The 17,721-nt window shown below is 41.2% G+C and overlaps 1 protein-coding gene across 19 annotated transcripts; it reads left to right on the top strand.

The window, feature by feature from the left end:
• Positions 1-1,634: 1,634 nt before the first annotated feature.
• LOC110885439 (glyceraldehyde-3-phosphate dehydrogenase, cytosolic-like) lies at positions 1,635-15,800 on the top strand. 19 transcript variants are annotated; one of them, XR_004870385.1, is made up of 10 exons: positions 1,637-2,030; positions 2,116-2,691; positions 2,804-2,863; positions 2,937-3,458; positions 3,553-3,620; positions 4,180-4,220; positions 4,317-4,522; positions 14,499-14,782; positions 14,854-14,952; positions 15,539-15,800. XR_004870385.1 is itself a non-coding variant. In XM_035979021.1 (6 exons), exons 3-6 carry the CDS (start codon positions 14,537-14,539, stop codon positions 15,620-15,622), a joined length of 333 nt encoding a protein of 110 aa, XP_035834914.1. In that variant the 5' UTR covers positions 3,888-4,220; positions 4,317-4,522; positions 14,499-14,536; the 3' UTR covers positions 15,623-15,800. The 19 variants fall into 19 exon arrangements, 3 of the variants coding, with proteins under 3 accessions (XP_035834914.1, XP_035834915.1, XP_021988821.1); XR_004870384.1 differs by having other exon boundaries at positions 2,782-2,863; XR_004870392.1 differs by having other exon boundaries at positions 1,636-2,030; positions 2,116-3,458; positions 14,499-14,575; positions 14,677-14,782; positions 14,862-14,952.
• The last annotated feature ends 1,921 nt before the right edge of the window (positions 15,801-17,721 follow it).

The following is a 17,721-nucleotide window of genomic DNA, read 5'->3' as shown; positions in this document are numbered from 1 at the left end:
TTGAAGTGCTAACCACTTCATACCTGAGAACACTTGGAAAATCAAAGCTTGCAGGGACCTTTTATAAGTATTCTTTCGTTCTTTTCATTCGTTTTTATCGTTAAAGTCAAACTGCGTTTGACTTTCTGCATTGACCAGTTTATGGTTAATGCGAAGTTCATTTGAACTTCATAACGTGAGCGTAATTACGATGGTTATAGTCCCTAGTGACTATGCCTACTGATTACCACGTTATCTAGGCTCAGTGACGAGTCGTGGCATCGGCCAAAATGCGTATTCTCATGTATTTTGTAACCAAGCTACTTTTATGTCACACCCGCTCATAGCGGAAGCGCGAGGTGTGATCTGATCGGTTCTCAGTGCATAACAATATAAGTGAACATACTAAATGAATAAAAACAAGCTCCAATGCCATTGTCATAATCGTTTAAAAAGAACGCAACATAAGTTAAATGTATTGGTTACAAACCATCAAATGAAAATAAGTTGTCATTGTTTTATACATCAAAATGTAAGTCTTAAAATGTCAAGGCTTTGACCACTATATCACCGCAAAGAGGCGGTATATAACGGGTAAGCCCTTCAAATGGAGTCTTGATACTTGCTTTCCTTGACTGAAATGTCCGCATGGTCCACTAATTTCCTGAAATACATGTTAAGTTTGAAAACATCAACAAAAGTTGGCAAGTTCATGCAGTTTAGTTGTATGAGATGTATTTGTAAATATGTGAGTTGTATAAAATGTATCCATAAGATGTGAGTTGTATAAAATGTATCCATAAAATGTGAGTTGAATAAAATGTATCTGTATGTAATGATGTAGTATGTAAAGCGTCAATGAAATCGTTGATAATTAATGTTTCACGAGGACATTAATATGTGTGACGAATTAGGAAGCAATCCAAACCTAGACGATTTCGTGTCGACTACTATCGACTGGGACACAAACGCACTCTTCTGTATGAGTCGACGACCAAGAGTGGGGCTCGCCAAAACCCATTAGATCTAACCCTCTGTACCTAGGTCCAAACTGGATTAATGGGGCTTAGATGTATGACCCTAATCGCACATGATCTAAGGTGTTTCATTCCATGACTTAACATACAATTGAACATGTATTTTCCCCGATAGTTATAAAGTTGTAAGGCATTTAAATGAATAGGGGACATGAACTCACAGAATCGCGCCCGTGAATAGAAGTAACTATGATCTCACGTGCGGTCATCCTGAATAGTGTTACGACCTACAAATGTTCTTATATTTGTTAGACACTTCGGTCTTTATAAATGACTTGAGTACAAGTCTTGTGTCTTGAATGTGTGTAAGACTTGTATGTCTTTGTTATTCATTGAACTGTGTATTAGATGTATGATTTATTAAACTGTTATATATATATATATATATATCTATACTACTTTATAATACATATCCGAAGGATAAGATTGGAAATAAAAAATGTACTTAAAACATACTCAATGCACAATGTACAGGACTTAAAGCACCAAGAAACACAAAACTTTTACCCTTCACCCGGATCCATCATCAGCCGTCCATTTTTTTTCAATTCTTCACACGGATCGTGATCTGACGGATGATTATGTTATCACACGGATCCACCTTTCCCCTTCCTTCTCTCTCATCTCTCTCACAACTCACATCTCATCAGATGTTTTCATCAACCTTCTCTCTCTGGCGACTCAAGGACATGCCAACGATTAGGGTTTTGATCTCAAATTCAGATTCACAATCTCCAACAAAAATCAAATCCAACAGAAATCGATCTCAAATTCAGATTCCCGCTCATCCGCCTACACCCTTTACTGGAGTGGCCTTACCTTTTCATTTCATTTGAAGAGAGATACGAAAAAAGAGAGAGTTCAAGAGAATTGAAGCGAGAGAGAGAGAGAGAGAGATAGCACGTACCTGGTCGACCTAATCTCTGATCTCCTGTGCTGATGCTAAAATAACGTTTAGGGTTCTGCAGATCTTGAATGTACCAGCTGCCTTGAAGTTTGAATTCGCTTTTCGGGGTATTTCAGATATCTAAGGTCATTTTTGTTGAATATTTTCTCATATCTAAGGTCATTTTTGACGATTTTGGTTGTTCTGTGTTAGATGAAGCTGGGGCGAGCCAGGGATGTTACGGGACCGAGGAAGATGACAAAAATTTGTAGATCTGAGTATTCTAGCAACATTCAGGAGTTTTACATTCAGATATGTGTTTGTTTCTTCTTCATATCTGAGTTTTACATTCAGATATGTTAGGTTTGTTTACTTATTATGATTTTTTGTTTTCAATTTGGATTCATTTGTTGAAATAATGGTTTAAATAAGATAAATTGATGTTACAACATTGATTTTCTGAAATTTCGCTCGAACAAGAAGTAATTTATTAACTGTCGACCTTAATTTGTTGGATATGGAGTTGTTCTTTAGTGTTTTTTTTTCTTTTGGTTTGATTTGGAGTAAACCCTAGCTGTTAAGTGTGTTTTGTAGCAACTTTTAACTATATAGAGTTATGAAGTGGTTAAAGATATGGACCGGGTATTTGTTTTATTTTTAGATATTGTTGAACTATGAAATAGGCTGGGGTTGAAAGGTACAGATGCTTGGTTACCACCGTGCTGGAATCTACGGAAATCGTATATTAGAGGACTTGGCAAAGGGTATCAATTTAGTTCATATCCCAAGGTAATTTTTAGACGACTAGCATTTTTTATTTGAAGTAAAGTGTGTCGTCTACAACTATTATGAACATGCTTTTATATGCTATGTTAATAGTCCTTTTAAAAAAAATCAATAGAGAGAAGAGAGGGTAATCAAGCTTGCCATCAATGCAAAACTAGATACAAACAAATCAAAGGTATCCATGTTATGAATTTTATAAGTGTCATTTAGTGAATATCAAAGAAATTAACTGGAAGTTTAAATACCAGGGAGTCCAAGAATGATATGGAATCATACTTGGTGTCAGTTCAGAGCATGATCCGCCAAGAGATGAGTCGTGCAAGAAAAGGTAGGCGTGAACAACGTCGACGAGCTTGGTGGCCTCTGCTTTCACACCTCGAGGCAATAACAAGGGTCGTATTGGTCCCGGTCAAAGTCAAGGTCAGATGAAGTTCACAAGAGTTTTCCATTCAGTAAGCGAATCTTTGAAAAGGTTCATCGTGTTGTTCTGTAGATGCATGAAGAGAGTCAACTGCATTTCAACATCATTAAAGTTGGTTATGATAACTTACTGTTATATTTTGCTATAGGTTTAGGATTTAGACTAGAGTGAAGATTAGGAAGTGTCGGTGGTAACTTACTGTTACATACTTATTCAACCTGCATCGTCAGTGGATATGGCTCCCAGTTGTTGTGAATATGCATGCGGAAAGTTTCCAAACAATTTAGAACTGGTGATGGGTCTCTTCAGCTGTTATGTTCGTGGATATTCTTTTGTGAAACAGCAACAGGTTGATGATATCCCTATATATTTCACATTTATAATTATTTTTTCCAAAATGTATAAAGTTGTGGATGTTAATTTTTTGTTTTTTGTTGATGTAGATAGCCATCAAAATGTATAAAGTTGCTGGTGAAGAGAAGTTTTTGCTCTGGGCAGTTTGTAGCATTCAGTTATTGGTTTATATTATATAGTTTTATACCCGATTAACTATCTATTACTACTTTAAAAAACATAGAGTGAATTTCAAGTTTTGTCCTTTATCTTTAGGCCACTTTGCAAGTTTTGTCCTTTATGTTTAAATTTGACGAGTTTTGTTCTTTATGTTTAAAAATCAAGCACGTTTTACCCTTTATGTTTAAAAATCGAACACGTTTTGTCCTTTATCTTTAAAAAATCAAGCACGTTTTGTCCTTAAAAATCAAGCATAAAGGACAAAACGTGCTTGATTTTTAAACATAAAGGACAAAACTCGTCGAATTTAAACATAAAGGACAAAACTTGCAAAGTGGCCTAAAGATAAAGGACAAAACTTGAAATTCACTCAAAAACATATCTTAAGGATAAGATTGGTAATGGAAAATGTACTTAAAACATATTCAATGCACAATGTACAAGACTTTCAGTTCATTTACGTATGAGTTGGTCTCTAATAATGCATATAACCTCTTTATCACTTTATTTAAAACTCAATAACATTACTTTTGTTTTGTGTCACACCATATGACCAGTTTTGATTCGGTATTCAAGAACATATTGATCTGGGTATCAAGTAAGTCATCATCTCTTTAAATCCAAGATTATATTTTCACTTTGTCTTTCTTGGTTAGATAAATGAATCGAGGTTTAATTCGAACCTGTTTTGCAGTATCATATTGACTGGTGATTATGCATCTACGGCTCCATGAGTTGGCTTTGTCCATTAGAGGGTGCGTCTTGCTATGCCGATCACTATAGTTATTTGTACTTCCAGCATTGGTGAGTTCAAAAGGCGCCTTCAACATGTTTATGCCTTCCATGGCCACATCAGAAAAAAGAGGGCAATCCAGCAACTTGTGTCGTTATTCAACCATGGTAGTAATTCTGGTCTACTTTTGTGTTATTGCTTACTTTCAGCTTTTCAAGTGTTTATATTAATTTTATTTTAATAATTCTCATCACCTTGTGGCCCAAAAGCTTCTTGAACAAGGCGTTACGGGTCGATAGTGCTTCATGTTTTTTTAAGCTTAATATTTGAGTTTTAGTTATTGATTTATGCTCAAACTATTTAAGTTTATTTGTTTTTTTTGTGGGCTTTAAACATGTCACACCCCCAAAATCCACCCGCGGAGTACCACCGCTTGGGAGCGTGACTGACCAGGATCAAGCCATCAATCATATCAAACATAGCATTTAATAATAAAAGTAATTAATGTAAATCATCATGACATGATTGATGTTTCAAAACCAAACATCGTTTAAGTAGCGGAAGCATAGTATGTAATCTCAAAATAGTTACAAGTTCAGATAAAGTTCATGATCCGTATCCCACAACGACCTGCTCCTCCCTGTGCAAGCTCCATAATGTACCTAAGGTCCTGCAAGGCATGCAGCAAATAATCAACAAACTAGTTGAGCGAGTTCACAGAAAGTAAGTTCGTAACATAGTGCATAAGTATACTAGTGGGGGCTTCCCATACTAGTGTGTACTAAAGGTGGGGGCTTCCCATGTTTAACCTGGCTAATGAGGGCTTCTCATTAACGGTACTTACTAGACTAACTTCCGACCATGTGTTCTTCTTTACCGAGAACAGGAATACGTACAGGGTCACGTAGGCTTTACGTGACGTGCCCTTCCCCGAGGACAGTGGTACGCGTGGGGGCTACGTAGGCTTTACGCAGCGTGGCCTTCCGACCTGGAAGCCAGTGGATGGTATTGGGTTACGTAGGCTTTACGTAACGTGTCCTCCCGACCCGGGAGACATATGGCAAATACTGGGTTACGTAGGCTTTACGTAACGTGTCCTGACTAACCTGAGGACGATGGTCTATAGTCTGGTGTATGCGTAAGTACGAGTAATCATTTCATATTCAACATATCCAACCCGATTCCCAACCCGGGAATCCCATGCCTTGGCTGTGTGAACTCACCTTGGTTTGCTCGGCAGATACACAAAGAGTACAGTTAAGCTAGTAAATGGTCAACCACGTCCTATCATGGTTATTATGCAAGTCAGGTTCGTATATATAGCATGTTTGTATCACGTATGGTATCGAGTATGATCATGGCAAATCACATAAACGTATCAGCAGTTCAAATCATGTAACGAGTCCAAGTAGTCGGCCCAAACAGCTAAGCAGTCCAATTAGCAGTCAAGAGCATACTTGTGCGTGTTAACCCTGGCCCAACATAACCCGGCCCAAATAGTAAACGCATACTAGTCCAATAACAAACAGTTCACAAATTCATTTATTTGGCCCAAACGGTTGGGCCCGTGACAGTGTAGGCCCAAACAGATGTACGTGCAAAAGTGGTCTTGAGTCGCAACCGGCGATCTCGAGTCGCAACCGGGGGTTACGAGTCACAGCAGGAGATTACGAGTCGCAATAGGAGGTTGCGAGTCGCAATGGTGATTTCGGCTCATCATGGTCTGGTTACGAGTCGCAACGGGACTCGCAACCATGGTCTCGGCTGGTGCTGTTGTGGTCTCGAGTCGTGACCATGAGGTTTCGACTCGCAATCTGAGCCGCAACCCTGTGTGTAACTGATTTCCTGATTTCCTAAATTCAATCCCAATCACTTCCGTAAATTCAGCAAACAAGTTTGGCAGTTTCGGAAATCAGATCAAACTCACAATTTAATCAGTTTCAAAACACATTCAACCTGTTCATATCATGTTCAAGAACAGCATCAAAACTAAACCGATTCATAACCATATCATCATACTAGCATGCAACCTAATTCTTTAATCACAGCCGGTTACCAAACAACATCATACCCGATTAGACTAGATCATGCATTCACGAATCATATCAACGTATCCGATTAAACAATACAAAATAGCCGATTAGTATTTTATCCGGTTCTAATCATACAATCTGAATTACAACAAGATCAAAAACAAAGATAGTAACATCAATCCGTTTATCATGTACACGCATATCATACACATATCAACCGAAAGCTAACATAATCCTAACCGATCGTATAGTCCGATTACTAACAACAACAAGCATGATACTAGCCATTAGTGAAACACTTACCGGATTGTAGGATGAAAGGTCTCGGCCGGTTCTAAGAGGAGACGAGGGAGAGAGAATGAGAGCTCTTAGGGTTCTTGTGTGTGTGATGTGAATTGTAACAATTGAGAAAAGAACCAAGTCCCTAAGTGTTTTGTTGTTTGCGCATAGTGGGAGTGGGCCGAGCCCAACTCGGCTGCCTAATGGATCCGATTCCAAAGTGTGGCCCAAACGGGCTTGTGTGATCGGTTTGTGTAGTTTGGGCTCGTGCAACACATAGCATACATACACACATAACACACGTAAACAAATATTCATTTAAAATCATATAATTCAGTTCTCATAAGCACGTAGCGTTACATCAAAGCAAGTCGAAAGTTCGAGTTGTCACATTATCCCCAACTAATTGGAAATTTCGTCCCGAAATTTGGTATGCACTCACTGAGGAAGCTAGGTAAGCTGTACTGTTCACTGATTTTCCTGGGGTGTCACATCCTCCCCCCGTTGATCTGGAATTTCGTCCCGAAATTCCGAAGTAGTAGCTTCAGTCTCAGTAGTGGTAGCATTGGTTTCGAATAACTAGGGGTACTTTTCTGTCATCCTGTCTTCGCGTTCCCAGGTGTACTCTGGGCCACGTTTGGAGTTCCAACGAACTCGGACAAGAGGGATTCTCTTGTGTTTGAGGACCTTCACATCCCGGTCCGTGATTTCTACTGGTTCCTCGACGAACTGCAACCGCTCGTCGATAGTGAGTTCCTTAAAAGGAATGATGAGGTTTTCATCTGATAGGCACTTCTTTAAGTTCGATACATGAAAGACATTGTGAACTGCCCCGAGTTCAGCTGGTAGTTTCAACTTGTAGGCTACTTTGCCAATCTTTTCTATGATTTCGAATGGTCCGACGTATCGCGGGTTCAGTTTGCCCCGTTTGCCAAAACGAACCACACCCTTCCAGGGTGAGACTTTCAATAAAACCCGGTCCCCGACCTCAAATTCCAATGGCTTTCTACGCTTGTCCGCGTAGGCTTTCTGACGGTCGCGTGCTGCCGCCATGCGTTGTCGTATCTGTGCAATCTTTTCTGTGGCGTCCACTACCACCTCTGGACCCGTAATCTGACTATCCCCCACCTCTGCCCAACAGAGAGGTGACCGGCATTTACGCCCGTACAATGCCTCAAATGGAGCGGCTTGAATGCTGGTGTGATAACTATTATTATACGAGAACTCCACCAAAGGGAGATGCTTTTCCCAGCCGTTGCCGAAATCGATAACGCATGCCCTAAGCATGTCTTCAAGAGTTTGGATCGTACGCTCAGACTGCCCATCCGTCTGAGGATGATATGCTGTGCTCATGTCTAATCGTGAGCCGAAAGATTTGTGCATCGCTTGCCATAGCTCTGACGTGAATCGTGCATCGCGATCCGAAATGATGGAGGTGGGCACCCCGTGCCTCGAAACAACTTCTTTAAGGTAGACGTCTGCGAGAGTGGAGAACTTATCCGTTTCCTTTATAGGTAGGAAGTGTGCAGACTTGGTGAGTCGGTCCACGATCACCCATATGGTATCATTCCCACGCTGGGATCTAGGTAGGCCTGTAACAAAATCCATGGAAATTTCTTCCCATTTCCATTGCGGTATCTTAGGCTGCTGAAGTAGGCCAGCTGGTTTCTGATATTCCACCTTGACTCTCGCACATGTCAAGCATTTTCCAACGTACGTAGCAATGTGGGCCTTCATACTAGGCCACCAATAAGTAGTGCTGATATCGTGGTACATTTTGTCCGACCCTGGATGTACCGAGTAGCGAGACTTGTGAGCTTCGTCCATTACAAGTTCGCGTAAACCGCCATAAAGTGGAACCCAAATACGCCCCGTTACATAGTAGGCGCCGTCTGCCTTCTGTTCCATTTGTTGTCGTGAGCCGCGTAAGGCTTCAGCCTTGACATTTTCGGGCTTCAGTGCTTCTGTCTGAGCAGCTCGTATCTGTGCAGGAAGACTAGACTGAATCGTAAGCTGTAGCGCTCGCACGCGCTTCGGTAAGGTGTCCTTTCGACTGAGGGCATCAGCCACAACATTGGCTTTGCCTGGATGATACTTGATAGCGCATTCGTAATCGTTAAGTAATTCAACCCATCTTCGTTGACGCATGTTCAAATCCTTCTGCTTAAGAATATGCTCGAGACTCCTGTGATCGGTGTAAATCGTGCACCTGGTACCGTACAGGTAGTGTCGCCATATCTTAAGTGCGAAAACAACAACTCCCAGCTCTAAATCGTGCGTCGTGTAGTTCCGTTCATGAACCTTAAGTTGACGAGAAGCGTAGGCAATAACCTTGTCACGCTGCATTAACACACATCCAAGTCCCCGAATGGATGCATCACAATAAACCACGAAGTCATCTGTGCCTTCTGGCAATGAGAGGATAGGTGCGCTGCAAAGTCTATCCTTTAGGTGCTGAAAAGCAGTCTCCTGGGGCTCTCCCCAGCGATAGGTAACACCCTTCTGTGTCAGTAGCGTAAGCGGCTGAGCAATCTTTGAGAAATCCTTGATAAACCGTCTATAATAACCTGCCAAACCCAAGAATTGGCGTATTTCTGTCGGCGTACGCGGTGCAGGCTAGTTTCTGATCGAATCTACCTTGGATGGATCGACATGGATCCCATCCTTGTTCACTACGTGGCCTAAGAAGTGGACTTCACGAAGCCAGAAGTCGCATTTAGAAAGCTTGGCGTACAGCTGTTCCTTCCGAAGGAGTTCCAATATAAGGCAAAGATGCTGCTCGTGTTCCTCCTGACTCTTGGAGTAAATCAGAATGTCGTCGATGAACACTATGATGAACTTGTCGAGATAGGGTTTGCACACCCGGTTCATAAGATCCATAAATACTGCAGGTGCGTTCGTAATTCCGAACGGCATAACCAAGAACTCGTAGTGACCATAGCGAGTTCTGAATGCTGTCTTAGAGACGTCCTCCTCGCGGACTCTCAGTTGATGATAACCTGACCGTAGGTCGATCTTGGAATAGTAACACGACCCTTGCAACTGGTCGAATAAGTCGTCTATGCGTGGAAGAGGATAACGGTTCTTCACCGTCACCTTGTTGAGTTCACGGTAGTCGATGCACATCCTGAACGTACCGTCTTTCTTTTTCACGAAAAGTACTGGAGCTCCCCATGGCGAAGAGCTTGGACGAATAATGCCCTTTTCCAAGAGCTCTTGTAGCTGCTTTGACAGTTCCTCCAATTCTGATGGAGCTAGACGATATGGCACACGAGCTATGGGTGCTGCTCCTGGAGCGAGCTCGATCTGAAATTCGACCTGACGATGAGGCGGTAAGCCAGGTAGGTCTTCAGGGAATACCTGAGGAAAGTCACGTACAACTGGTATATCCTCCAGTCTCTTTTCCTTCGTCGATGCATCCGAAACAAGAGCCAAAATGGCTGTGTGACCCTTTCGTAAGCATTTCTGAGCCTTCAAGAAAGAGATGATGCCGACCACTGCACCACTCTTGTCACCTTGAACTTCGAGAGGTTCCTGACCCGAACGAGGAATGCGAATAACCTTCTCGCTGCATAAGATTTCTGCCTGGTGTTGGGACAACCAATCCATCCCAATCACGACGTCGAAACTACCCAAAACTATGGGAATGAGATCGATAGAGAAGGCTTGACCAGCTAGGATAAGATTACAACCCTGAACTACATGCGTGGCTTCTAGACTTTTACCGTTAGCTAGCTCTACTACATGTTTGGTGGGTAAAAGTGTTGGTGCACGTTTTAGCAGTTGACACATTTTCACAGACATATAGCTTGTATCCGCACCCGAATCAAACAAAAGAGTAACATAAATATTGTCGAGGAGAAACTTACCCATAACAACGTTGGGATCGTTCACTGCGTCGCCTCGACCTAGTACGAATGCACGACCACGAGCTTCATTGCCGTTGTTGTTTCCCCCGTTGTTGTTATTCCCGTTGCCCTGATTGTTGTTGTTGCGATTCTGGTTCTGGTTCAATTGAGGGCAATCACGTTTGAAGTGACCTTCAGCCCCACACTGGAAACATCCCCGGTTTCCACGCTGTGGCTGCTGCTGCTGCTGGTTTTGTGGAGCTGGTTGTTGAGGCTGCTGATTCTGATTCGCAGGCCGTGGACTCCTACAGTCTTTGGCCTCGTGCCCCATCTTAAGACACCTTTGACAACGACCCTTGTTACACGGGCCGTGGTGATGCCTGTTGCAGTTGTGGCACCTAGGTTGACTACCCTGATATCTCCTCTGTCTGTGACCACCAGAGGATTGCTGACTAGGACTCTGATAGTGGTCGATCTTCTGCTGCTGAGCTTGTGGCTGAACAGTCGCTGAACCCCTGCTGGAATCTCCATCCCATTTTCTTTTACTGTCACCAGACGTAGCAGGAGTAACTGAGGTGGTGACATTAGCAGTAGCATTAACACGCTTGGGCAGTTTATTCTGATCCACTGCCTGATCGGTGATGCGATGAGCGAGACGCTGGATCTCCTGAATGTTGTCGAGGTTAGCCGAAGTAACATGGCTCTGGATTTCTGGTGCCAATCCCTTGAGATACATCTCAATGCGCTTGTAGGGAGGGTCCACCATAGTTGGACACAGAACGGCCAGCTCATTCGACCGTTTAGTATATGCTTCGATCTCTGATCCAACCATTTTCAGGTTATACAGCTCGTCTTCCAGCTTGTGAATGTCTTCACGCGTGCAATACTCACGCTTGATGAGTTCCTTAAAATCGTTCCATGGGGTGGCGTTAGCAGCTGCCAACCCTAAGATCTGAACTTGGGCGTTCCACCAAGTCAGTGCTATTCCCTCCAAAGTACAGGTGGCAAACTTGACCTTGCGAGCCTCAGGGCACTCGCACATTTCGAATACAGATTCTAGCTTTTCAAACCAATGGAGGAGTCCCACTGCCCCCTCTGTGCCGCTGAACGAGTTTGGACGACAGTCCATGAAGTTCTTGAATGTGCAGACAGGCTGCTGCGCGTGTTGACCTATTGTGTACGAATAGGACGAAGTTAAATACGAGAGTTAATGTAGGATCTAAAGATCCTAGTGTGTGCCTATACTGCAGGATATACTACCTGCTTGAGCTGCTGCAACTGCCGCATCAACTTGAGCTTGAACGAGAGCCTCTAACTGGGCTTGTGTCATGTTGATTCGTCCAGACATGATCTTCATTGTAACAAGTAGCATACGTAAGAATGGTTCGCGAGTAGGGCGATGACAGAAAAGTGTAAGCACGTAGGGATTCTCATGTTATAGTATCATGTGTATCTAAGCGTAATGCGAGCAAAGTTCTAAGCAGTTCTAGCAAACAGGCAATAAACATAAACCTTATTACCTAGGATGTCGGGTCTTGCACGTGGAGCGAAGCGTCATTGTGGATCGTTGAGAGCACTGTACTGGTTATAGTCTGGTTTTAATAAAAACGTTTTCCCATATTAAAACCAAGTTCTCTATAACCAATGGCTCTGATACCAATCTGTCACACCCCCAAAATCCACCCGCGGAGTACCACCGCTTGGGAGCGTGACTGACCAGGATCAAGCCATCAATCATATCAAATATAGCATTTAATAATAAAAGTAATTAATGTAAATCATCATGACATGATTGATGTTTCAAAACCAAACATCGTTTAAGTAGCGGAAGCATAGTATGTAATCTCAAAATAGTTACAAGTTCAGATAAAGTTCATGATCCGTATCCCACAACGACCTGCTCCTCCCTGTGCAAGCTCCATAATGTACCTAAGGTCCTACAAGGCATGCAGCAAATAATCAACAAACTAGTTGAGCGAGTTCACAGAAAGTAAGTTCGTAACATAGTGCATAAGTATACTAGTGGGGGCTTCCCATACTAGTGTGTACTAAAGGTGGGGGCTTCCCATGTTTAACCTGGCTAATGAGGGCTTCTCATTAACGGTACTTACTAGACTAACTTCCGACCATGTGTTCTTCTTTACCGAGAACAGGAATACGTACAGGGTCACGTAGGCTTTACGTGACGTGCCCTTCCCCGAGGACAGTGGTACGCGTGGGGGCTACGTAGGCTTTACGCAGCGTGGCCTTCCGACCTGGAAGCCAGTGGATGGTATTGGGTTACGTAGGCTTTACGTAACGTGTCCTCCCGACCCGGGAGACATATGGCAAATACTGGGTTACGTAGGCTTTACGTAACGTGTCCTGACTAACCTGAGGACGATGGTCTATAGTCTGGTGTATGCGTAAGTACGAGTAATCATTTCATATTCAACATATCCAACCCAATTCCCAACCCGGGAATCCCATGCCTTGGCTGTGTGAACTCACCTTGGTTTGCTCGGCAGATACACAAAGAGTACAGTTAAGCTAGTAAATGGTCAACCACGTCCTATCATGGTTATTATGCAAGTCAGGTTCGTATATATAGCATGTTTGTATCACGTATGGTATCGAGTATGATCATGGCAAATCACATAAACGTATCAGCAGTTCAAATCATGTAACGAGTCCAAGTAGTCGGCCCAAACAGCTAAGCAGTCCAATTAGCAGTCAAGAGCATACTTGTGCGTGTTAACCCTGGCCCAACATAACCCGGCCCAAATAGTAAACGCATACTAGTCCAATAACAAACAGTTCACAAATTCATTTATTTGGCCCAAACGGTTGGGCCCGTGACAGTGTAGGCCCAAACAGATGTACGTGCAAAAGTGGTCTCGAGTCGCAACCGGCGATCTCGAGTCGCAACCGGGGGTTACGAGTCACAGCAGGAGATTACGAGTCGCAATAGGAGGTTGCGAGTCGCAATGGTGATTTCGGCTCATCATGGTCTGGTTACGAGTCGCAACGGGACTCGCAACCATGGTCTCGGCTGGTGCTGTTGTGGTCTCGAGTCGTGACCATGAGGTTTCGACTCGCAATCTGAGCCGCAACCCTGTGTGTAACTGATTTCCTGATTTCCTAAATTCAATCCCAATCACTTCCGTAAATTCAGCAAACAAGTTTGGCAGTTTCGGAAATCAGATCAAACTCACAATTTAATCAGTTTCAAAACACATTCAACCTGTTCATATCATGTTCAAGAACAGCATCAAAACTAAACCGATTCATAACCATATCATCATACTAGCATGCAACCTAATTCTTTAATCACAGCCGGTTACCAAACAACATCATACCCGATTAGACTAGATCATGCATTCACAAATCATATCAACGTATCCGATTAAACAATACAAAATAGCCGATTAGTATTTTATCCGGTTCTAATCATACAATCTGAATTACAACAAGATCAAAAACAAAGATAGTAACATCAATCCGTTTATCATGTACACGCATATCATACACATATCAACCGAAAGCTAACATAATCCTAACCGATCGTATAGTCCGATTACTAACAACAACAAGCATCATACTAGCCATTAGTGAAACACTTACCGGATTGTAGGATGAAAGGTCTCGGCCGGTTCTAAGAGGAGACGAGGGAGAGAGAATGAGAGCTCTTAGGGTTCTTGTGTGTGTGATGTGAATTGTAACAATTGAGAAAAGAACCAAGTCCCTAAGTGTTTTGTTGTTTGCGCATAGTGGGAGTGGGCCGAGCCCAACTCGGCTGCCTAATGGATCCGATTCCAAAGTGTGGCCCAAACGGGCTTGTGTGATCGGTTTGTGTAGTTTGGGCTCGTGCAACACATAGCAAACATACACACATAACACACGTAAACAAATATTCATTTAAAATCATATAATTCAGTTCTCATAAGCACGTAGCGTTACATCAAAGCAAGTCGAAAGTTCGAGTTGTCACAAAACACTTGCAGGTCTGGTGGATGTCTAAAGAAGCTCCCAAAGTGGAATTATGATCGGTCCAGCTCATGGGAAGCCCATCGGGAAGACAGTGAAGTTATTTTATAAATGCTTTTAGTATAATATTCAAATTTTATCTTAACAACATATACTTGCAGTATAATATTCAAATTTTCTTTTTAATTTGTTTAGCTGTGGAAAATTGGGTATGAATGAGAATGAAAAGGAATACAAATCTGACCTTCACATTGCTTCAAACGCCAGCTGTACCACCCATTGCCTTACCCCTCTGGCCAAGGTTCTTGTTCATTAATCAATAATCAAGTCAATGTTTTATTGTTAGTATTTGATCCTTTATTTTTTCGTTAGCTACACAGAAGACTGCTAATGCACCGACCACCAGCCAAGGACTGGAGAGGTGGAAGGGTTGCATTCAACATCATTCCCAACAGTACTTGTACTGCTAAGGTATTCAGGAATTTAAGTTTCAAATTCTCCTAATTCTCAATTTGTAACATTTTTGTGCAATATGTAACATTTAGACTTGATTTTGGGCAAGTTTTGGTGTCTTATTTGTTCTGTTACACTGTGAATGCATATCCATGGTTGACAACTAGGGGTTAGGGTCAAAACCCGGTAAAATATCCAAGTTGCTTCTCTTCTATAAGATCAGGCTAGAAGTTCAGAAGTACATTATTATTTATCGATTATTTTATACTATGTTTGAATTGCATAAAATCTTGTGTTTTGGTGTTCACCCCCCCCCCCCCCGCCCCCCGCCCCCTGCCCCGGTTTATTAATCCGCTTCTAATCTGGTTGATAATTGTAAATGGGGCAGGACATTTTTTTTGCAAATTTCTGCTACTATTTAAGTATTAGGGTATGTTGAAGATCAGGAGCAAATCATTCTATTAATCATTTTGATCTTGAAAATTTAAGTTTTAACCCACAATCATATTAGAGGAGACCACAGTTTTTAAGCTTTTTCATGACTTTGGTCGGTTCTTGATGTGCTTCTTGATCTGTAATGCTAACTCATTTGTTGATGTGGCAGGTGGCAAGACAGCTTGGTGTGCTTATTGAGCCAGAAAACTTGCAATTAATGTCTCCTTTGTCAAGTGTAGGGGAATTTTATTGATGTGGCAGGTGGGGGTTGGGTGTGTTACTCCCCTTGAGGTCAAGGGTTCAAGCCCTGTCGAAGGCAACTTTAGTGTAATTTAAACTGGTCAATATATATTTATGGCTTTGCTAATTCATGTATAATGCATTATGACTTTGACAAACATTTGGTTACTGGATTCTTTGTTATTTTTTTCTTTTGAAAAGACGCACAACTTAATAAAACGGTATTACGATTTTGACAAACTTTTGATTAATGAATAGGTGGTTCTTTGTTAATCTTTTGTATTGAAAAGACGCATGATTTAACAAAACGTTGTGTACAATTTATGTAAAATACTTTTTCTTTTCCAAAATAAATAAATGAATCTTGTGGACCCACTCAATGCAATTGGTTTGTTTTCACCATGAGTAATTGGTAAACACATAACTTCAACTTTGATTGTTTCGGAAAAGAAATATTGCAACTAATCAACTATCATTTGGGAATTTACAAATAAGATAGTAGCGTTGAGACACTTAAACTCATTGTTGAACACGAAATACGAGGCACGTGACTTTATTATGAAGCGTTCTTTAAACTTTTGCAAAGCCGGCCTACATAGTCATTAAGGAGGGCCGAAGATATATCACACACATAATCATGTTAAATGGTGGTGGTTTTAAGGAAAGTAGGGGTCAAAAAGTTAAACATCACAACATCACTAATGGTTTAGTTAGTAAGAGCCCATTGCATATGTGACACAGATAGACCACATTGATGCAATATATTACGAGATGTTCGATAAACTAATTAAGTGAAAATGAGTATCGCTATGTTAATTGTCGTCGCCGCCGCATCGCGCGTGTTAATTAGTGCTAATGTACAATCATTTGATACAGTTATGAATGCCAAAAACCAAACTGGATAAGCTCTCAAAATGCAGCTATCTTTGATCCAAGTTCCTATTCAGGTAACCATCTTTATTTTGTAAAACCCCTTCTAATAGGTAAAAAAAAGTCAACGTATTCAAGTTTGTTTGTTTGTGCTTCTTTAGGTTGCAGCCATATATTGAGATCGTTGTCTTCTATGCTGCTTCTAACAGCACTGATTCTAAAAAATAAATCACTTATAAGAGTTACGGAGCTTCTATATTGAGATCTTCGTCTTCTATGTTACTTCTAATCAAATTCAACACTCACATAAACTTTAGTGAAGAAAAAGTAAGTTAACTTTAATAGATTTGGATATATGAGATATCAAACAAGTCTTATAAATACATCAACTGTTTATGTTGCATCACGAATTTGGTTTTGGTTATGGCTCAAAACCGAACCGCCCCATACATAGCCCTAAACTCACCAACCGAAGTGATATGTTTCCCGCCGCATCGCGCGGGTAAACGACTAGTATATATATATATATATATATATATATATATTTCACCAAATATATATATGTAATCTTGTATCTTGTGTGTTGTATCATCTGGTCTTGTCCTCTTGATTTCATGTCTTGTATGAATAAATTGTATAATTGTATTTTCATCAATTATATGTCATTGGGCCGAGCACATGTCTTAATGTTATTGGGCATAGCCCATGAATTTATGTTATTGGGCCATAATATTATTGGGCCTAAATATTATTGGGCCCAAATGTTGTTGGGCCTTAGCCCATATGTTTTGACATTGGGCTTAGCCCATGTATTCATGTTATTGGGCTTAATGTTATTGGGCCTTAGCCCATATGTTTTGACATTGGGCTTAGTCCATGTATTCATGTCATTGGGCTTAGCCCAAGTATTTTAATAAGCCCATTTATGAAGATAAGCCCAATTGTAAATATAAGCCCATTTATAAAAATAAGCCCATTTGTAAGTATAAGCCCATTTATAAAAATAAGCCCATTTGTAATTATAAGACCATTTATAAAACATCTTCCATTTTATAAAAAATCACCATACATGGAGTTTTTAGTTATATAGAAGACATATAAGTTTTTATAAGTTTCTAAAATTTCGACTTTTGTTAACAGTAATATATATATGTATCCGCGTCGAAAGATCGCCTAAGCGTCGTAGTAACTCCTCGGAATAGCGATATGTTTATAGATTCGCCTGTCGTTCGTTTTGACCAT

This window comes from Helianthus annuus, chromosome 10, assembly GCF_002127325.2.
Source record: "Helianthus annuus cultivar XRQ/B chromosome 10, HanXRQr2.0-SUNRISE, whole genome shotgun sequence".
In the NCBI taxonomy this organism is placed as follows: domain Eukaryota; kingdom Viridiplantae; phylum Streptophyta; class Magnoliopsida; order Asterales; family Asteraceae; genus Helianthus; species Helianthus annuus.
This window is presented reverse-complemented; position numbering and strand designations above follow the sequence as displayed.